Source organism: Xenia sp. Carnegie-2017, unplaced genomic scaffold, assembly GCF_021976095.1.
Source record: "Xenia sp. Carnegie-2017 unplaced genomic scaffold, XeniaSp_v1 HiC_scaffold_25, whole genome shotgun sequence".
Classification (NCBI taxonomy): Eukaryota; Metazoa; Cnidaria; class Anthozoa; order Malacalcyonacea; family Xeniidae; genus Xenia; species Xenia sp. Carnegie-2017.
In genome coordinates this window covers 6677673-6697285 of record NW_025813488.1, presented here as the reverse complement: position 1 = coordinate 6697285, position 19613 = coordinate 6677673, and the positions used below count along the sequence as shown (strand labels likewise).

General features: G+C 33.6%; 1 protein-coding gene and 2 long non-coding RNA genes across 6 annotated transcripts in view; 1 reads left to right on the top strand and 2 right to left on the bottom strand.

Moving 5' to 3' along the window:
- The window catches only part of LOC124453502, an 86317-nt gene extending 84211 nt beyond the window's left edge, over positions 1-2106 (bottom strand). The window contains exon 1 of the long non-coding RNA XR_006951092.1: positions 1925-2106. This is a non-coding gene — a long non-coding RNA (uncharacterized LOC124453502). The remainder of the gene's footprint in view (positions 1-1924) is intronic.
- Positions 1-19613, top strand: part of LOC124453060 (cannabinoid receptor 1-like) — a 30583-nt gene that overhangs the window by 2876 nt on the left and 8094 nt on the right. The window contains exons 3-4 of one of the 4 annotated variants that reach the window (XM_047003775.1): positions 313-642; positions 7997-8506. The exons of 1 other annotated variant lie outside the window; for it this stretch is intronic. In XM_047003775.1, the coding sequence (XP_046859731.1) occupies positions 313-642; positions 7997-8506 (840 nt within the window). Of the gene's footprint in view, positions 1-312; positions 1490-2206; positions 2434-2644; positions 2878-7996; positions 8507-19613 lie in introns of those variants that run through there. 2 more of the 4 variants (XM_047003774.1, XM_047003771.1) reach the window with 2 other exon arrangements.
- On the bottom strand, positions 3905-5917 carry LOC124453524. Its single transcript, XR_006951116.1, has 2 exons — positions 5631-5917; positions 3905-4301 (listed from the first exon to the last, which is right to left on the bottom strand). It is a non-coding gene; the product is annotated as an uncharacterized LOC124453524 (long non-coding RNA).

Genomic DNA, 19613 nt, shown 5'->3' with positions numbered 1-19613 from the left:
CGTAATATGCAGCAAAGACTACAGAAAATGGCAGTTCTGCGAGTTCGTATTTGAAATTTTTAAAACTCATCCACAAAGCCTTGAGGTGTATCCGCTTCTGAAATGCTTCCGTATTCTGTAATTCGTAACACTTGCTGAGTGCAAAACTTGCACACTTGCAGTAGAAAACTACGTCTAAAAGAAATGAAATAGACTGACAAGAGATAAAGCATTGAATTAATGCATTTCTAAAATTTTTGCAATTTTCTTCTCCACCATTGAGAAATATGACAGTTTACAATGCATTTAAAATTTTCATATGTTTCATTGAAGAACAAACCCAAGAACGGTACCTCGTTTCGTTATGAAACATTGATAACAACAATGGTGGTCTCCACAGTTGGTGTCCTTACAAATGGTCTTCTTATTGTTGTTATTGTGAAGGATCCTTTAAACAAACTTAGACGAGGACCGTGGATTACCATCTTAAGCTTATCTATAGCAGACATCACTGCATCTTTGTCCCAATTCATGATTGTTGGACTGGGTAGATTGTTCGAGGTCAAACCATCAGAAGCTGTCATTTTATCTGTCCTTTTCTTTTGGATGTTTGGGGCTGCGGGCTCATTTTTTCACTTGACATCACTCACATGGCAAACTTACATAATTGCAAAGTATCCCATACGTAGCCAACAGATGTTGTCTACCAGAAAAATATACAAATTATGTGCGACTGTTTGGTTGATTGCCATTTGCATAGCATTTGGTGAACTCACATCAATGTACACCAAGAAAAATGAGCAGCTTATGTACACCTATATCACAGTATATGCTGTCTTGGAAATCGCAGTTTTACTTCAGATCATATTGAAGTGTTTCATACTTAAGGTTGTATTGCAAAGTCGACAAGACACTAAAGTAAATGCTGAACAGCACAACACTAAACACCTTGAAATTGTAAAGGCAATCATTGTGCTGAATGTCTTATTAGTGGTAACTGCACTTCCTTTTTTTGTCGCCAAACAAGTGGAGTTTATTCATAGGCTAGGGAAACTACAAGGTGAATTGGCTGAACGTTTTTCATATTATTATAAGCCAGTGGCCATGATGAATTTTGCTGTCAATCCAATTGTGTATGCACTGAGGCTTCCAGATTATCGAAACAGTATGAAGGCGTTGTTTAGAAAAAAGAATACTGTTTTTACTCCAACATCCAGGTCAACGACCTTTTCCTTCCGGTCCACCAATAAGACATTTGCGATGTAACTACATTCATCGTTCATAACTTTATGATTAATATATAAATTTTTTATTTGGGTATACTATAGGTTATATTAGCATAGTTTTAAAGGGAAGATGAAAGAAAAAGAAACTATCATGATTTGTAGCGAGATTTAAACTGACTAAAATTTAAAGCCAACTTTTTGACTTTTCTTTTCATGAGAAAGATCAGGAGTGTAATACTTTTTTAACGGTACATATCATTAATCAAATAAACCTTGAACTTAAAGACGTTGCAGATTTGCTTAATGCTTCGATAAAAAATTTGAAAGAAAAAACGAGTCTTGCTTGTTTGTTAAGTTTTCTATAGCTTGTTGAAAATGTGTACGCAGCTAACGTACAGTCGCAAGTGCACGGACAGCTTAAATATAGAATCCTTTCATCACAGGCATATGAGCCAAAAGAAACAATAACGATGAACCATCAAATGAAATTTGCATAGTTTTTATTCTACTTGCGTTATGATGAAAAGTTTGCTTACACAAAAAATTCTTGTGATGACCCAAAGCACAAACTTACATTGTGTGCTGAAACAGGAAATTTTGCTATAGCATTTATTAGTACGTTATTCTTTAAATTGAACGACTTTATGTTTTGAAATATGACATATTAATATACCTACAACAAAGACTTTGCTAAGAATTCTCAATAACATGAGACCAACCTGGGCCCTGGTAAAGCCATAACTTTTTAATACAACAAGACGTTCTGTACACGGATGAAATTTATTTTGGTGAGTGAATCAGTTCACTGCAATATTGAAGAAAGTAGAATTCAATACATAACGTGGAGGGATATTCGTTTCACTTTCTACATCAATATACAGCCAATTATCCATTTTCTTCTTTGTCAGTACTTCCTGTATACGTAAGAAGTTTGTGTACATCATCATGATGCCCAGCCCAAGTTTTGAAGTAGTCGGACGTAGCCGTTAAGCCACTTCTGAGGTCAACATCAACCCAGAAGAATATTTGTTTTGTCTGTTTCAAAACACCAGATACATACACGCGGTCTTAATTTACCATATAAGACATTTTATTTTGCTATCAGTTGAGTATTTGTGAGAAGAAGAGTTAAGAACGCATCACACGACGAACGCGAAAGTCGTTTTTTTATAACATCCAAAACTGATTGTAAGAAGGCCAGCAGACGACAAAGAAGTTAGTCTTGGAGGTATATAATAATTATTATTTGTAATAACAGGATTACGGCGTTTTACCAAACCCTGTCGTTCGTTTGAGCTGATAGTACGATTGATAAAACATTTCGACATGTGGTTTATCGAACCCCTTTAAACCAAATTTTAGTCATCGATTCATGTAATTACCAGACTTTGTACACTTCAAATTAGATTTTGTATAAGTAAATTATATTACTTTTTTAGACGGGTGGAACAAGGCGGACAATTCCTTAAATAAAATCAATTTCTGAGGTCACGCTATGGTACCTGTACAATACGTTTATAGATACGTTGTTTTTATATGTTTGTTGAATGTATATCCTGTGCCAGTGCCAGTGGTCAAAGCTAGTGACAATTCTATCAAAATGTGCAATTCGACTAAAACAGATCAAATAAATTGCACAAGGAATTCCTCTGTTTCGCAAAATAATACAAATGTAAGTATTATATAAAAAGTATTATAAGTCATGAAAATAAACTTTGTTGACTGCAAAGAGAAATGCATTCAAAGAAATACATACAAGCTTGCGAGAAAAACGTAAACGCGTTTGCTCTTTTGTATTACTCAACAACGTTACATACAGTGATTTTATCATGAAAGTTGACATTTTGAGAATAAGCAAAATTATTATGTGCAGTTCATTTAATTAGCGTTTTGTGGCTTCATGGTAAGCTGTAAAGATAAACATTGCTATCCAAAGTTTTTTGCCAAAATCAAATAATCGTATGATAAAACATGCATAAAACGATTTCACCAATATCTCCGAATACAAACGAAAATGACTTGATATTGTAAATATTCTATGCATATTTACAATATCAAGTCAGTTTCACTTGCCTGCTTTCTTCAAGAGTTCAAGAGTACCAAGAAAAAGACAATATCTGCATATCTCTCATGGATATCAAGAACTCATTTTTTTATATGTACCGAGATATGATATTTTCATCAATAACATCTCTATGTAATGAACTAGGCAACTACATGATATTCAACATTGTTTGTTCCTCGCGAATTTGGAATTGTCATAGAAACAGCAAAGCTTGTGTTTGTTGCCTTGATAAGAACAAAACATAAAAATTACAACATTCCTCAAATTATGTAGTGGCGTAAAAGTAAGCCCGTATATTTGGTCTTGCTATGCGAATATATCACAGTTCACACACAGTGGAAACTGAAAAATCAGTTCCTACAAAAATAAATAATGGCAATGTTCTCAAACTCATGTATAAGACTAAAACTTAAAAGCTTATGCAAAAGTCGATGATATTAAAACGACATCATTTTAAGTTTGGTCATCATTTGCAACATAAACATAAGCATAAGAAGAATTGACAGTTGATAATCTTTTGCAGTTATGCTCATGTTTATACCTTTGCCAAAAGTGAGAACCAGGATTTGAGCGTTATAATTGAGTTCCTCGTCTAAAAAGAACAAATTTTTGTTTTTAAAAGTATTGCAACATATAATAAACATATATTTATGTATTTAATATGAAACCAAAGAAAAGTTTCTCACTTCCTCAAGAAATATTGATAACAACAATGGTGATCTCCACAGTTGGTGTCCTAACAAATGGTCTTCTTATTGTTGTTATTGTGAAGGATCCTTTAAACAAACTAAGACGACGACCGTGGATTACTATCTTAAGCTTATCTATAGCTGATTTCACTGCATCTTTGTCCCAATTCATGATTGTTGGATTGGGTAGATTGTTCGAGGTCAAACCATCAGAAGCTGTCATTTATTCTGTCCTTTTCTTTTGGATGTTTGGGGCTGCGGGCTCATTTTTTCACTTGACATCACTCACATGGCAAACTTATATGATTGCGATGTATCCCAAATACAGACAACAAATGTTATCTACGAAGAAAATTTACATATTATGCGTCACAGTTTGGTTGATTGCCATTTGCATGGCATTTGCTGAAGTCACATCACTTTACATAAAAAAATTTGACCAGCTTATGTATATCTATATCACGGTATATGCTGTCTTGGAAATTGCTGTTTTACTTCAGATCATATTGAAGTGTTTCATACTTAAGGTTGTATTGCAAAGTCGACAAGACACTAAAGTAAATGCTGAACAGCACAACACTAAACACCTTGAAATTGTGAAGACAATCATTGTGCTGAATGTCTTATTACTGGTAACTGCATTTCCTTTTTTGTCGCCAAACAAGTGGAGTTTATTCAAAGGCTAGGGAAACTACAAGGTGAATTGGCTGGACGTTTTTCATATTACTATAAGCCAGTGGCCATGATGAATTTTGCTGTCAATCCAATTGTGTATGCACTGAGGCTTCCAGATTATCGAAACAGTATGAAGGCGTTGTTTAGAAAGAAGAATACTGTTTTTACTCCAACATCCCAGTCAACAACCTTTTCCTTCCGGTCCACCAATGAGACATTTGCGATGTAACTTCATTCATCATTCATAACTTTATGATTGATATATAAATTTTTTATTTGGGTATAGTATAGGTAACATTAGCATAGTTTTAAAGGGAAGATGAAAGACAAAGAAACTATCATGATTTGTAGCAAGATTTAAACTGACTAAAATTTAAAGCCAACTTTTTGACTTTTCTTTTCATGAGAAAGATCAGCAGTATAATACTTTTTTAACGGTACATATCATTAATCAAATAAACCTTGAAGTTAGAGACGTTACAGATTCGCCCAGTGCTTCGATAAAAAATTTGAAAGAAAAAATGAGTCTTGCTTGTTTGTTATGTCTTCTATAGCTTGTTAAAAAAATGACAACAAACTTACTACATATATCGTTTGCTACTTGGAGAATGTATTGGAAAAAAAAACTTCGGTATAAACGGAGCTTCGTTCCATCGCTCAAAGAGTAAGTTGATCTGTTCAAAATAAAGAAAAAGTGTACGCAGCTAACGTACAGTCGCAAGTGCACGGACAGCTTAAATACAGAATCCTTTAATCACAGGCATATAAGCCAAAAGAAACAGTAACGATGTACCATCAAAATGAAATTTGCATAGTTTTTATTCTACTTGCGTTATGATGAAAAGTTTGCTTACACAAAAAATTCTTGTGATGACCCAAAGAACAAACTTACATTGTGTGCTGAAACAGGAAATTTTTGCTATAGCATTTATTAGTACGTTATTCTTAAAATTGAAAGAGTTTATGTTTTGAAATATGTCAAATTAAGATACCTACAACAAAGACTTTGCTAAGAATTCTCAATAACATGAGACCACCCTGGGCCGTGGTAAAGCCATAACTTTTTAATACAACAAGACGTTCTTTACACGGATGAAATTTATTTTGGTGAGTGAATCAGTTCACTGCAATATTGATGAAAGTAGAATTCAATACATAACGTGGAGGGATACTTCGTCTCACTTTCTACATCAATATACAGCCAATTATCCATTTTCTTCTTTGTCAGTACTTCCTGTATACGTGAGAAGTTTGTGTACATCATCATGATGCCCAGCCCAAGTTTTGAATTAGTCTGATGTAGGCGTTAAGCCACTTCTGAGGCCAAGGTCAACCGAGAAAAATAGATGTTTTGTCTGTTTCAAAACACCAGATACATACACGCGATCTTAATTTACCATATAAGACATTGTGTTTTGCTATCAGTTGAGTATTTGTGAGAAGAAGAGTTAAGAACGCATCAATGAATCTTTATTGTAAGAAGGCCAGCAGACGACAAAGAAGTTAGTCTTGGGAGATATATAATAATTATTATTTGTAATAGCAGGATTACGACGTTTTACCAAACCCTGTCATTTGTTTGAGGAGATAGTACGATTAATAAAACATTTCGACATGTGGTTTATCGAACCCCTTTAAACCAAATTTTAGTCATCGATTCATGTAATTACCAGACTTTGTACACTTCAAATTAAATTTTGTATAAGTAAATTATATTACTTTTTTAGACAGGTGGAACCCGGCGTACAATTCCTTAAATAAAATCAATTTCTGAGGTCACGCTATGGTACCTGTACAATATGTTTATAGATACGTTGTTTTGATATGTTTGTTGAATATATATCCAGTGCCAGTGGTCAAAGCTAGCGACAATTCTATCAAAATGTGCAATTCGACAAAAGTAGATAAAGTAAATTGCACAAGGAATTTCTCCGTTTCGATACTTAATACAAAAGTAAGTAGTATTATATAAAAAGTATTATAAGTCATGAAAATAAACTCGAGTGCTTTGTTGACTGCAAAGAGAAATGCATTCAAAGAAATACATACAAGCTTGCGAGAAAAACGTAAAGGCGTTTGCACTTTTGTATTACTCAACAACGTTACATGCAGTGATTTTATCATGAAATTGGACATTTTGAGAATAAGCAAAACTATTATGTGTAGTTCATTTAACTAGCATTTTGTGGCTTCATGGTAAGCTGTAAAGATAAACATTGCTATCCAAAGTTATTTGGCAAAATCAAATAACTGTATGATAAAACATGCATAAAACGATTTCACCAATATCTCCGAATACGAACGAAAATGACTTGATATTGTAAATATTCTATGCATATTTACAATATCAAGTCATTTTCACTTGCCTCCTTTCTTCAAGAGTTCAAGAGTACCAGGCAAAAGACAACATCTGCGTATCTCTCCATGCATATCAAGAACTTCATTTTTTTATATGTACCGAGATATGATATTTTCATCAATATCTTCTCTGTGTAATGAACTAGGCAACTACATGATATTCAACATTGTTTGTTCCTCGTGAAATTGGAATTGTCATAGAAACAGCAAAACTTGTGTTGGTTGCCTTGATAAGAACAAAACATAAAAATTACAACATTCCTCAAATTATGCTTGCTTTATGTAGTGGCATTGAAGTAAGCCCGTATATTTGGTCTTGGTATGCGAATATATCACAGTTCACACACAGTGGAAACTGAAAAATCAGTTCCTACAAAAATAAATAATGGCAATGTTCTCAAACTCATATATAAGACTAAAACTTAAAAGCTTATGCAAAAGTCGATGATAGTAAAACGACATCATTTTAAGTTTGGTCATCATTTGCAACATAAACATAAGCATAAGAAGAATTGACAGTTGATAATCTTTTGCAGTTATGCTCATGTTTATACTTTTGCCGAAAGTGAGAACCAGGATTTGAGCGTTATAAATTAGTTCCTCGTCTAAAAAGAACAAATTTTTGTTTTTAAAAATATTGCAACATAAAATAAACATAAATTTATGTATTTAATATGAAAGCGAAGAAAAGTTTCTCAATTCCTCAAGAAACATAAATAACAACAATGGTGATCTCCACAGTTGGTGTCCTAACAAATGGTCTTCTTATTGTTGTTATTGTGAAGGATCCTTTAAAAAAACTAAGACGAGGACCGTGGATTACCATCTTAAGCTTATCTATAGCTGACATCACTGCATCTTTGTCTCTATTCATGATTGTTGGATTTGGTAAATTGTTCGAGGTCAAATCATCAGAAGCTGTCATTTATTCTGTCCTTTTCTTTTGGATGTTTGGGGCTGCGGGCTCATTTTTTCACTTGACATCACACACATGGCAAACTTACATGATTGCAAAGTATCCCAAATACAAACAACAAATGTTATCTACGAAGAAAATTTACATATTATGCGCCACAGTTTGGTTGATTGCCATTTGCATGGTATTTGGTGAACTCACATCAATTTACACCAAGAAAAATGACCAGCTTATGTATATCTATATCACAATATATGCTGTCTTGGAAATCGCTGTTTTACTTCAGATCATATTGAAGTGTTTCATACTTAAGGTTGTATTGCAAAGTCGACAAGGCATTAAAGTAAATGCTAAACAGTACAACACTAAACACTTTGAAATTGTAAAGACAATCATTGTGCTGAATGTCTTATTACTGGTAACTGCATTTCCTTATTTTGTCGCCAAACAAGTGGAGTTTATTCAAAGGCTTGGAAAAATACAAAGTGAATTGGCTGGGCGTTTTTCTTACTACTACAAACCAGTTGCCATGGTGAATTTTGCTGTCAATCCAATTGTGTATGCACTGAGGCTTCCAGTTTATCGAAACAGTATGAAGGCGTTGTTTAAAAAGAACAGTTTTATTTCTACTGATACAGCACAGCAATCGACAACCTCGTTCCGTTCTGCTGATGAAACGATTGCTTTGTAGATAATATGCATTGATTAATATGTATTGATCATATATAACTTGATTACAAATATATATAATGATTATTTTTTTAATATAGGTAATAATATAAACTTTAGTGGAATTTGTAGTTATACTTTTGTGTAATTTTTAGTGTAATGTTTGGATTTGTAGCCAATTTTGCCTTCAACAAACTATTTTGATAACCACATCAAAACATAGTACAATATCGTATCTAATAATACGTTGTCCTCCTTGCTGCTTATTTACATCTTTACGAAGAAATTCTCTACATTGAATTTAGCGTGAGCAGAAGCTTTGTTTAACAGGTAAAACTTGGCAGCTTTGTTGCATCGAAAATTTCACAAGAAAAAGCAAGTTGCCCTTACAGACTTAACTTCTTTCAAAATGGCAGAACGTTTTTCATTGATAAAACAGCATGGTCGGCAATCAGCATGTATTTGAAAATTCAGGCAGAATCGTTTTTAATTATACTTTATACTTTGCAAGAAAAAGTATGTTTAACAATCTATCAATATGTAGCAATATGAAGAAAAGAACAAGGCCATATTTCAACCCTTTCATACTTTACACAACAGCCCAAGAGAAGGTTGACTTCCCAGCATTCATGTAATCTTAGAACTCTCTATGACAAGTTCATGACATAACATATAAGTTCATTTTGACTTCTTGTAATATCAGCTGTTTTTTAAATGCTCTGAGCAATTAAAACATTAGAGAGTCATATATAGTTGCGCATGAGATGCGTCAAAACTCTATGCATGTGATGGATATGACGGATCGTAGAACTAAAAATACTTTTTTGTTTGTTTTATAAATATTTTAAAGGCGTCGTTCAGTTTGGACTATTCAAGGAAAAAGATGTTTGAATGTTAAAACCTAAAATATACAGTGTATGAACGAAGAGTGTTTGATTGTTGTCTTCAACTTATTTTTTATTACTTTTTGCTTTTCCATCTAAAATTCAACGACGAACAAACCCATGTATACATGTTTGACTTTGAAAAACGGAATTATTTTTGTCATGTATAGACTCTGTCTTACGGTCACCTTTCATAGTTCTATAAGCACAATTGTATTTTCTAGTTGACATAGAATTTTTCTTTTTCCTTTCAAATCTGCATATCATTTTATTGTATGATTCAATTATGACAGATAAATTAATGTGAAAGTCCATAACATGCGTGGTTATTTTATTGGTTAATATTGCCTGGTATGACGACATTGTAATTTTCAAATAAACTTTTATGAAAGTTTTGTTGACGTCATGCTTGATATTTGAAGCTACGATAATAATTTTCGTTAAAACACCACATATTAAAATATGTATTGCAAGCCTTTTCGTCAACGTATATTTCTAAAACTGATTTATATGTTTGCTCTTGTTTAGGCTACATGAATACATGGCCACAATTTGTGGCGGTTTAAATTATATTTTATGCATGTATATTGGATGTGTTTTAATCCAATCACACAACCTGCTGACAAACGTACAACCCATATACCCCCTCACCCCCATTCTTTTATTGTCACTTACCCATGTCTCGACGCTGTGTCTTGTCCTGTTTCAGAGTCAAGTAAACGTCGACCGAAACAGAAACGAAAGCCCGGTCGCAATCCCAGAGTTCCATTCACTCCCAAACAGCTGACGACCCTGGAAAACAAGTTTGAAACAATGAAGTACTTGACAAGTGATGAAGTTCGTAGTTTGTGTTTGGAACTGACGTTACCGGAAAACAAAATCAAAATATGGTTTCAAAATCGACGAGCAAGAGAAAAAGAAAAGTTCACAAAGCAGCGATGAATATGTTGACGTAATGACAATTGACGGGGAGAACAGTTAGCTATGTATGACGACACATGCACTGAAAATTAGTTATAGTTTTATAGAGGTCTATAGTTAGAAAATCAGTTATGCAATCATAGAGTTTGCATTGTAGTAATCTTGCACAGCGTACGTTCAACAGGACCTTTATTTATTGCTGTCAATATTCAATAATGAGCATAGGAATTTCATCGATGACGTCATTCGAGCATTTCCGCTTACAAAGAGAAAACACTTTGAATGCAAAGTTTCATAATGGAACACATCGTAAAACCTCAGGTTGTAACATAGGATAGAAAATAAAACATACTTTTACATTTCATCATCATCTCAATGTCCATTTTGTAATAAATATAAAAATAAAAATGCATTTAAAGTTGAGTGACTTAAAATAAGGTTTACACTGCAGGTCGATTTAAAGACTGCAACAACAAAATCAAGGTTTATGATTGGTTCAAAGTATAGTGAAGTAAAAGATGCCATAGAAATGCCGAATCTCAATAATTAGAGTTTATCGCTGTTATCTAATTGACCCAATCGGAAAATCAGTTTATATAAGGTAAGTACTAATTTAAAAATGAACACACAAAAGAGAGATTAAAAAAATGAATGCAACAGAAAAACATGGTTACCTTAGCGTAATAATGCAATATCTAGATTAAAATATTTTATGCGGTTTTACTCTATGCTATTCACTGACATTTACTTGCATAAATTTTATCGAAAAGCAAAGTTCTCTAGACGGATGGTTGTATTGAAAAATACTAAATTTATAGTAGAAAAACATAGGAAACACACGATACAGAGAGTTAAGAGGTTTTACCTTCCCACCCTCTCTCGCAAGAGAAGTACCGGTACCACCACCACCACCTTTCTTGCGAGAGAAGTACATGCACCACCACTTCCCTCTCCCGCGAGAGAAGTACATGCACAACCAATATCCCCTTTCCTGCAAGGGAAATACCAGCAGCAGCACCACCCTCCACTCACGTAAGAGAAGTATTGGTACCACCAATATAACCCCCTTTCCAGCAAGAGAAATACAAGCACCACCACCAACCTCTCTTCCGCAGAAGAAGTACAAGCACCACCATCAACCTCTCTAATGCAGGAGAAGTACAAGCACAACCACCAACCTCTCTCCCGCAGGAGAAGTACAAGCACCACCACCAACCTCTCTCCCGCAGGAGAAGTACAAGCACCACCATCAACCTCTCTAACGCATGAGAAGTACATACACCACCATCAACCTCTCTCCAGCAGGAGAAGTACAAACACCAACACCAACCTCTCTCCCGCAGGAGAAGTACAAGCACCACCATCAACCTCTCTCCGCAGGAGAAGTACAAGCACCACCATCAACCTCTCTAACACAGGAGAAATACAGCACCACCAACCCTCTCTCCCGCAGGAGAAGTACAAGCACCATCATCAACCTCTCTCCCGCAGGAGAAGTACAAGCACCACCATCAACCTCTCTAACTCAGGAGAAATACAAGCACCACCACCAACCTCTCTCCCGCAAGAAAAGTACAAACACCACCATCAACCTTTTCCCGCAAGAGAAGTACAAGCACCACCACCAACCCTTCTCCCTCAAGAGAAGTACAAGCACTACCACCAACCCTTCTCCCGCAAGAGAAGTACTGTCACCTCTCCACCCTCTCTTGTGAAAGAACTATCAGCAACAGTAGCAATGACGTGAAGAGTTGAGCTCCAGTTATCTAATTCCGTAATGACTTAATACAAATTTATGACAATCCTCCATACCCCTGTATCATTAGAAACTGTGCTTTAAACTTTAAGAACGAAGCTTTGAACTTTTAAACGTCTTCACAGGGTTTCAACAATAAAAGAAATAAAAATGTCTTATCCTTTTACAAGTCACACATTTACACAATTCTCATCAATCCTAATGTATAGATCTATAGACAAAAATATTTTGGTAAAAAATATATTATCAATGTACAACAAAACGATATATTATCAATATCTAATAACAAAAACAATTTTACAAAACGACACAATCATAAATTCGACATCATAAACAGTTTCAGAAAAGTTGTCAAAGAACACCTGTCATTTCTGCATATCACTTAATAACAAAAAAATTTGCGCGAAATAATAAACGCACTTTGTAATGATAATTAAAAATCTTTCATTTCTGACATAGCTTTTAGTGTAGCTAATATTAAAATCGGAACTGCTGAATAATTAAATTTTACTGATGCATTTACTCCAGTTTTCACCTGTTTTTACTTAAAACAAACTAGCTAACAACTTTATCATTATGAGCTATATATTCTAAATCCACTAAACTTTGGTTTCATTTAAAATATAAAATATAAAATAAAAATTTCTGTGCGGTAGTTATAAGGTTTATGGGTCTTCGAATACAATAATTCGCTATTGTGCAAAAGGAATATTTCTCATTATCCTTAAAATGAAAGTTTGGGTGTAAAACATTACACCGGAGTATAGGGAGACATAGAACGAAAACGGGATTTTCTATTTTCAAAGTTCTACTTTTATTTACAAGAGTCCTACCCGTAGAATAAACTATAATGTCAAAGGATAGTACAAAGTTTTAAACAACTTCGGCCTGTTTGACTTAATTTAAACCAGCCTTAAACATGTTTAGACATTTTTAGTTTGTTGATAACTTTCAGTCTTTCACAGCTTAACTCTTTCATTTATAAGACTTTATACTTGTTAAATTGATAACATTTAATAAACCAAGTCATTCGCGCAGTCCAAATTGAGCCCTACATTGAATCTTTTTATGTTGTGTAATTTTAATTCATTTTGGATGGAAAACTGACTTAAAAAAATTTGCTTAACAATCAGCTTATCAATTGCCCACTCGGGATAAAGACTAGTGATCACAATGATAACACAAAGTTGCATTGAAAGATAGAACTTTGCTATTTTAACGCTGTTATTTTGATTAGGTGTTGTTAAATGATGTATTTTAAGTGCTTTTCGATTGCCATAAGCCCATAACGAATAGCAATGTAACATAAGAAACATCAAAACTAGACGACTGACCACATTATGAAATAGAACTGCCAGGGTGAGACATCATTAGTCATTTATCAAGAATTTAATGATACGTCAAAACGCAAGGATGGATTTAGGACAGGGTTGAAGAGAAATATGCACCACCACCCCCAGTCTTAGATACACAAGATGGAAGTCAATTTCCCTGCAAAATACTAATATATCAAACAATTAATGGACACACTTAACAATCGGGCCTCCCCCCCCCACATACACTGACACACAGACACACACAAACCATCATCTCTGATCATTTAGGGGAAGACGGCAAGACATTTCCTTTAATCACAATAAGAAATATGTTTGTATAACAGGAGGATGTCACTGCACTAAGAAGATTAGTACAATCAACACGTGCACAAATCCAACCACTTTAGCGGGAAAAGATCGAGAACTATTTTCACTTAACCAGAAGAAATCATTGATTTTAATTTGAGCCAAAAACATTGACAGACAAGGAAGAAAAGAGAGCTTCAATCTGAAACTTTGATCCCATCGTTAGCTAATGACATTCAAAGTGAAAGATAGGAAATTTTTGAAAGACGTAGCTGTTCAAAACAATAGCGACAGACTGACAGGTACTTCAGCCAAAATGCACATCAGAACACCCACAAACAGCCACGGTTGTAGATTTATACATAATAAAGTCTTCTTTTAGAGAGGTTTTTGCTCTGTATATCATGTTATACATCATTATCATTTGAGCATAACCAAAATACATTTTCAGAAAATACAAGCAGCATCAGAGCAACGTCCTCAAAGCCAGTGGTTTGCCAATGTTTAAGTGGTTTGCCCGTGTTTAAGTGGTTTTCATGTTTTGCATTTTCGCTATTCGTCTATGTCAATGGGGTTCAAGAAAACTTACTCAAACAATCAAGAAACTTTGTAAGGAATTGAACTCAGTGTATAAATAATAGCTATTATATCACTCTAACGACACGTTTTTGCTTATCACAAATTCTAGCCCAGATTACAATACTCTTAAGTACGAGTGCATATATAGAAAAACAAACAAAGGTGTTTTGGCACGCGTTTTAATAAACTAAATGCTCCATGATCAAATAAATACACGTCACACAGAATGCCAAAAATAAAAGTACTTGACGTCAAATTCATGCTAACTAAACTAGAAGTATATAGATGTTTTCAAGTTGAGTGCATGATCATTTTTTAAATATATGCTATAGTATAATTTTAGAATTTTCATATACATTTGTATATATAGTATAAGAGAGACAGTAGTTTATCAGTCTATTTGACTGTTGTCTGTTACCCTCTTGAAATAAAATTTTTATACATACTTAAACATATATACAAGGTTAAGTTATAATATCCGTTGAACTCAAAACACCTGGAGCAATATTTTTACCGCCATATTTGAATTTTAAATTCAAAAATAAAATATCTTTTTCTCTTGTGCAAATGTGACTGGAACAAAAATTTTCGAAAAGATTTTTGACATTAACAAGCGACATAAATAATGTTTTATAAACACGAGGCTCGAGAGTTAAGACTTAAGAGCATCGGCAAAATTCATCACATAATTACAAAAACAAAATACAATAACAAAGTCGTACTTACTCCTTAAAAAAAAAACCCAGCTAATCTTTATAATCTTCTTGCGAATGCTGTCATGGAAAAGATCATTTCACACCGTACTCTCCACAAATTGGTCTTAAAATTCATAAATAAAACAAACAATCTCATCTCAACCATTCTCAATTCTCAACTATGAACTTTGATAATACACTGGACACCAGTTCGTGGGCACAGATGCAATCAAAGTATCTAAGCACCTGCGTAAAGGCAAGTTAATAACAACTTATAAGACAATAATCTGATTAGACATCATACGATCAGACTTTGTGCCTGCAAAGCCAGTGAAAGGTACTTCTCATAAAACCTCTAAATCAAAATACGCTTTGTATGATAAATTAAATATTACATGTTATGTCATCTTGCTATAATCTACATTTGACTGTCTCCATGACAAATATGCATAATGTTGGAATTGTCTCCCTGCAAAATCTCTAATCATCTTATTTGAGTGAAAGTAGTATTGAAAAATGGGAAAAAAGACTTATCTGATATACACACGAAGAGCAAAATCATTAAATTTATTTTTGAAGAGTCATTCAGAAGAGTCATTCATGAAGACTTATTCAATAAAAACTGCCATTGATCAAAATGACGGTATATGATAGCTACAAACGAATTGCTAAAAGGACTAGGGTGAAGAATTGTGAAAACCCTCAATATTTAGCTCGGGATGAATGGATTAGAGGGTAGTTAGCGATCGTGTGAGTTGGTCTGTTAAGGACTATAACTTTAAATTAGGAGTAAGTTATCATATATGACGGTGGTGTGTATGCAAAATCATTGGAAACAATTCAAGAATAACCTTAGAATCGGAGGTACGAGAGTCAGAAATACTGATTGTAATTACTTAACATTACTACTATGTCTAACGATGGTAGATTAATTAAAATCATTTTGAAGAATTGAATATTAAAGAAATAGCAATATTCGTCTTGTGTACAAAGGTGTGGCTGTTTGTATTAGTTTCAGTGTTGATGACATTTTTATACAACTATATCTTATACATTGATTACTGATATTTTTCAACGTCTTTCTTATTAATCTCTCATGTTTTGCATCATTTACATGATAATTTGGCTTATCAGAAAAAGAAATTTCGTGGCATAATACATTTTATAAGTCAATAAAAAGTTGTCAAACTCTGTTGGGGTGAAAACATACACTTTAAAAGATTATTGTTACTTTGCATAATTATTCAAAATGTGTTTTTAATATGTCAAAAGAAAAGTGTTTTTGTCATTGTGCGCCAAGACTCTTGAAAGAAGAACATCAGGTAAGAGAGTGATTACACAAAAAAACAAACTAATTTTAGTTAAAAAGATTTTTAAACAGAGACAAAAGTTTTACCATTATGTATGTGCATGCAATTCTCTATACATTGCTTATAATTTTCACAAATCCTTAATTCTACTCAAGTTACGGCAAACGTTGTCAATACATTCGCACAGACGGAAATTTCCTCTTGCAATTAATGCCGAATAAAATGTATTCTCAGATGATTTATTCACACCTGTGATTATAAATATTTTATTCTATTATATAACATAATATGTCAAAGAAAATCGTTGTTGAGAAAAAATCTCATTTTATACACTACAAATTGATGTCCTAGTCAATGTTACTATTAGCTACGAGCAAAAAAGCAAGCGATGTTTCGATTTTTTCTCAACTCACCTCGATGTGAGTGGCGTTTTGATACTATGCTACACAATGCATATCCAATTATATTTTCAAGATACTAGCTAAGCTGTTTTCCAAAAGTTGAAGAGTGATAAGGTGTGTACTTGGTTTGTTGATCGTTGCAAAATGTATCGGCAAGGACTTGTATTTGGTGTCAAATAATTAGAAACGTGAATGTGATGAATGTTTTTTAGTTCTATGGGATATCGAATTTTTGTTCCAACGTTTTATGGTCTAAATTGACATTACCATTATACCTCTTAACTGCTGAAACTTTTCCTCATGCATCACAAGATTCTGATTTGGATGAATTTTTTGCATCAGTAATTTGAATGCTTTGCTTGCTGGTAAATGCATTTGATTTTACTGGGGTCATAATGTAGTTAAAAATTTTATATAGGTTTTAGCAAGGTTTGCGTCAGTTAACACTAAAAAATTATTGTTTCAAACGTTTTATTAAGGAATACTGCCTATAGTGACATTCGCTAACTTTCTGCGGAAGAGTTGTGAGGTTGTTCATTTTATCAATCATTTGTCGCACATGATTTACGTCCAGCAGGGTGAATCATGATTCCAAGAAGCTATTACGTCTACTTTTAATGTGCCCTCTCAGCATAAATAACATAATCAACATTAGTCTTGCGTACTTTAAGTAAGTGGACTTTTGTCTGCATTGATCGAGTTAATCATATTTTGTCTAATGCACAAACTTTTAAAGTGAAAGCTTCGTTAAGTGTATGCTTGTTGACGTACAAACTGCGTCATGCATAAACATCCTTGGTAAATGAATCATGTGCATTGAATTCTATTTCATCTTCCAAATCAATTATTTTGATTTAGAAACGTTCAAGGTCTTGCATGAATTACATTTGACGCTTCTAGTGTTGATTTCAAATCGCCTGCTCAAATAAACATATTCGACACGTGAAAAAGCAGCTGCACAGGCAAACTGATAAGATTGAATAATTTTTCATGGCATGTGAAAGTGGTGCTCATTTTGATGATGAAGTCAGTTTGTAATGCACAGTAACATTCTCTGAATATTTGGCTCTGGTTTTGTTTTGTCCTAAAGACACTTCGACGTTGTTTTCGTCATTTTTTTGGCATTGTCAGATTTCTTTAAAATAAGTCACTCATTTTCATTAAAGTTAATGGGTGAATGTGTCTGGGTCACTGCGTAAGATGATTGATCTCATTCGCAGTAAAACATCTTATTACAGCTGTGCAAATTATTCTCGAATGAAACTCCCAGTTAAAGCGACCTTATCTACATTTAACGTGTCTTAGTCATGATGCAAAATTCGACACACTGAACCATCTCCATCTTCAACAACAGCATTAGCTAATCACACCTTAATAATGGAATTTATGGCTGTCTGCGGAATATTGATTTGTCAACACATTTCAGCTTCTGTGTACGCTGTACGTCAATTTTTCTGGATTTGAGCGACCCAATTCAATCTTTACCTAATTTTGTCAAAAATATTAAATTACAAATAGTTCTATATGGTTCTATTAATATTTACTTAACAAAAATTTTACAAGCAGATTAGAATTTTCATCATGTACAATATAAACGTTAGATGGTTGTCAATGAAATACATAGAATACCATACATAAGGCAAAAGTTTTCACTATTCGATTAAACAATGAACAAGGTATGATGTTCTCATTGAATATTTGACAACTACTCGCTAAAGACAAGGATGGGGCAGTCTTTGCGGTTATTAAAATTTGTGATTACCATATGCGTTTAATCACGAATTTCAACACTCTTTATTATGCATCACGTATATTTAACCGCTCGTTTTGTGTTACACAACTTAAGTTACCTGAGATATTTCTATTATCAAAACAGTGTATGATAATCTAGTTTACTAATGTGTTTTTGTTTCTTGTTTATTCATGCTTTCCTTCAAATACTAACACGACACTTGTCGAATATTGAATTAAAAACACGCTCCGAATATTTCAAAATATATACACAAAGATTTAGGGAATAGAGTGAAAAAAAATCCACGAGTGAAAGCAAAATTACATGGGAACTTCTAAAATAACGAGGTTTCTGTATCTAAAAAGTGCTCCTACAAGGATGTTGATTGTATTATAAACAGACAAATGACAAAACGTCTGCCGTTTTTCGCAAAAACGATTATCATATTAACGATCTTCTATAAACATGCAGTCAATATGATACAAGATTTCCGAAAACCCACGCCAATTAAATCTGTAAACAATATATATGTGCAGGACGATGAAATAACAACTTCAATACACCCAACGCTTACTTGATTGTAGGGAGAACATATTCTGTCAATATCAAATTCAAAGTGAAAGAAAAGCAGCGCACCATATTATCTAGGGTCTCACTATGATAATCAAAAGGCATTTCCAAAACGTCTATCCTTCCTTTGTCTATGGATTCCTTATTCTTACAAGTTTGATGAAAGTGCATCCAATGGCCAATGCTGGTGATTTGGGGAAAATGTGCAACTCGATTCAAACAAACCAGACAAATTGCACAAAGAATGAGACTGGTTCTCGTAATCAAAGTGATGTAAGTTTATAAACAAAAACTCTATTGTATGCAATTGCAAAAATCATTTTATTTGGTCTGATGAATTAATTTAAAGTCAATGAAATGTTTTGTTGACTGGAAAGAAATGCATTCAAAGAAATGAGGTAGGTGTAAAAAAATCTTATATTAAAGAAAGTCAAAAAGCCACAATAGTCTAACTGAAGCCATTGGGTAAAGTCATCTTATTGAATAATCTTATAATTCTTGTATTTATTATTTCCTTTATGCGATTTTTATGGCATTATCTGAAGTTGGTTTACGCCAAGCCTGAA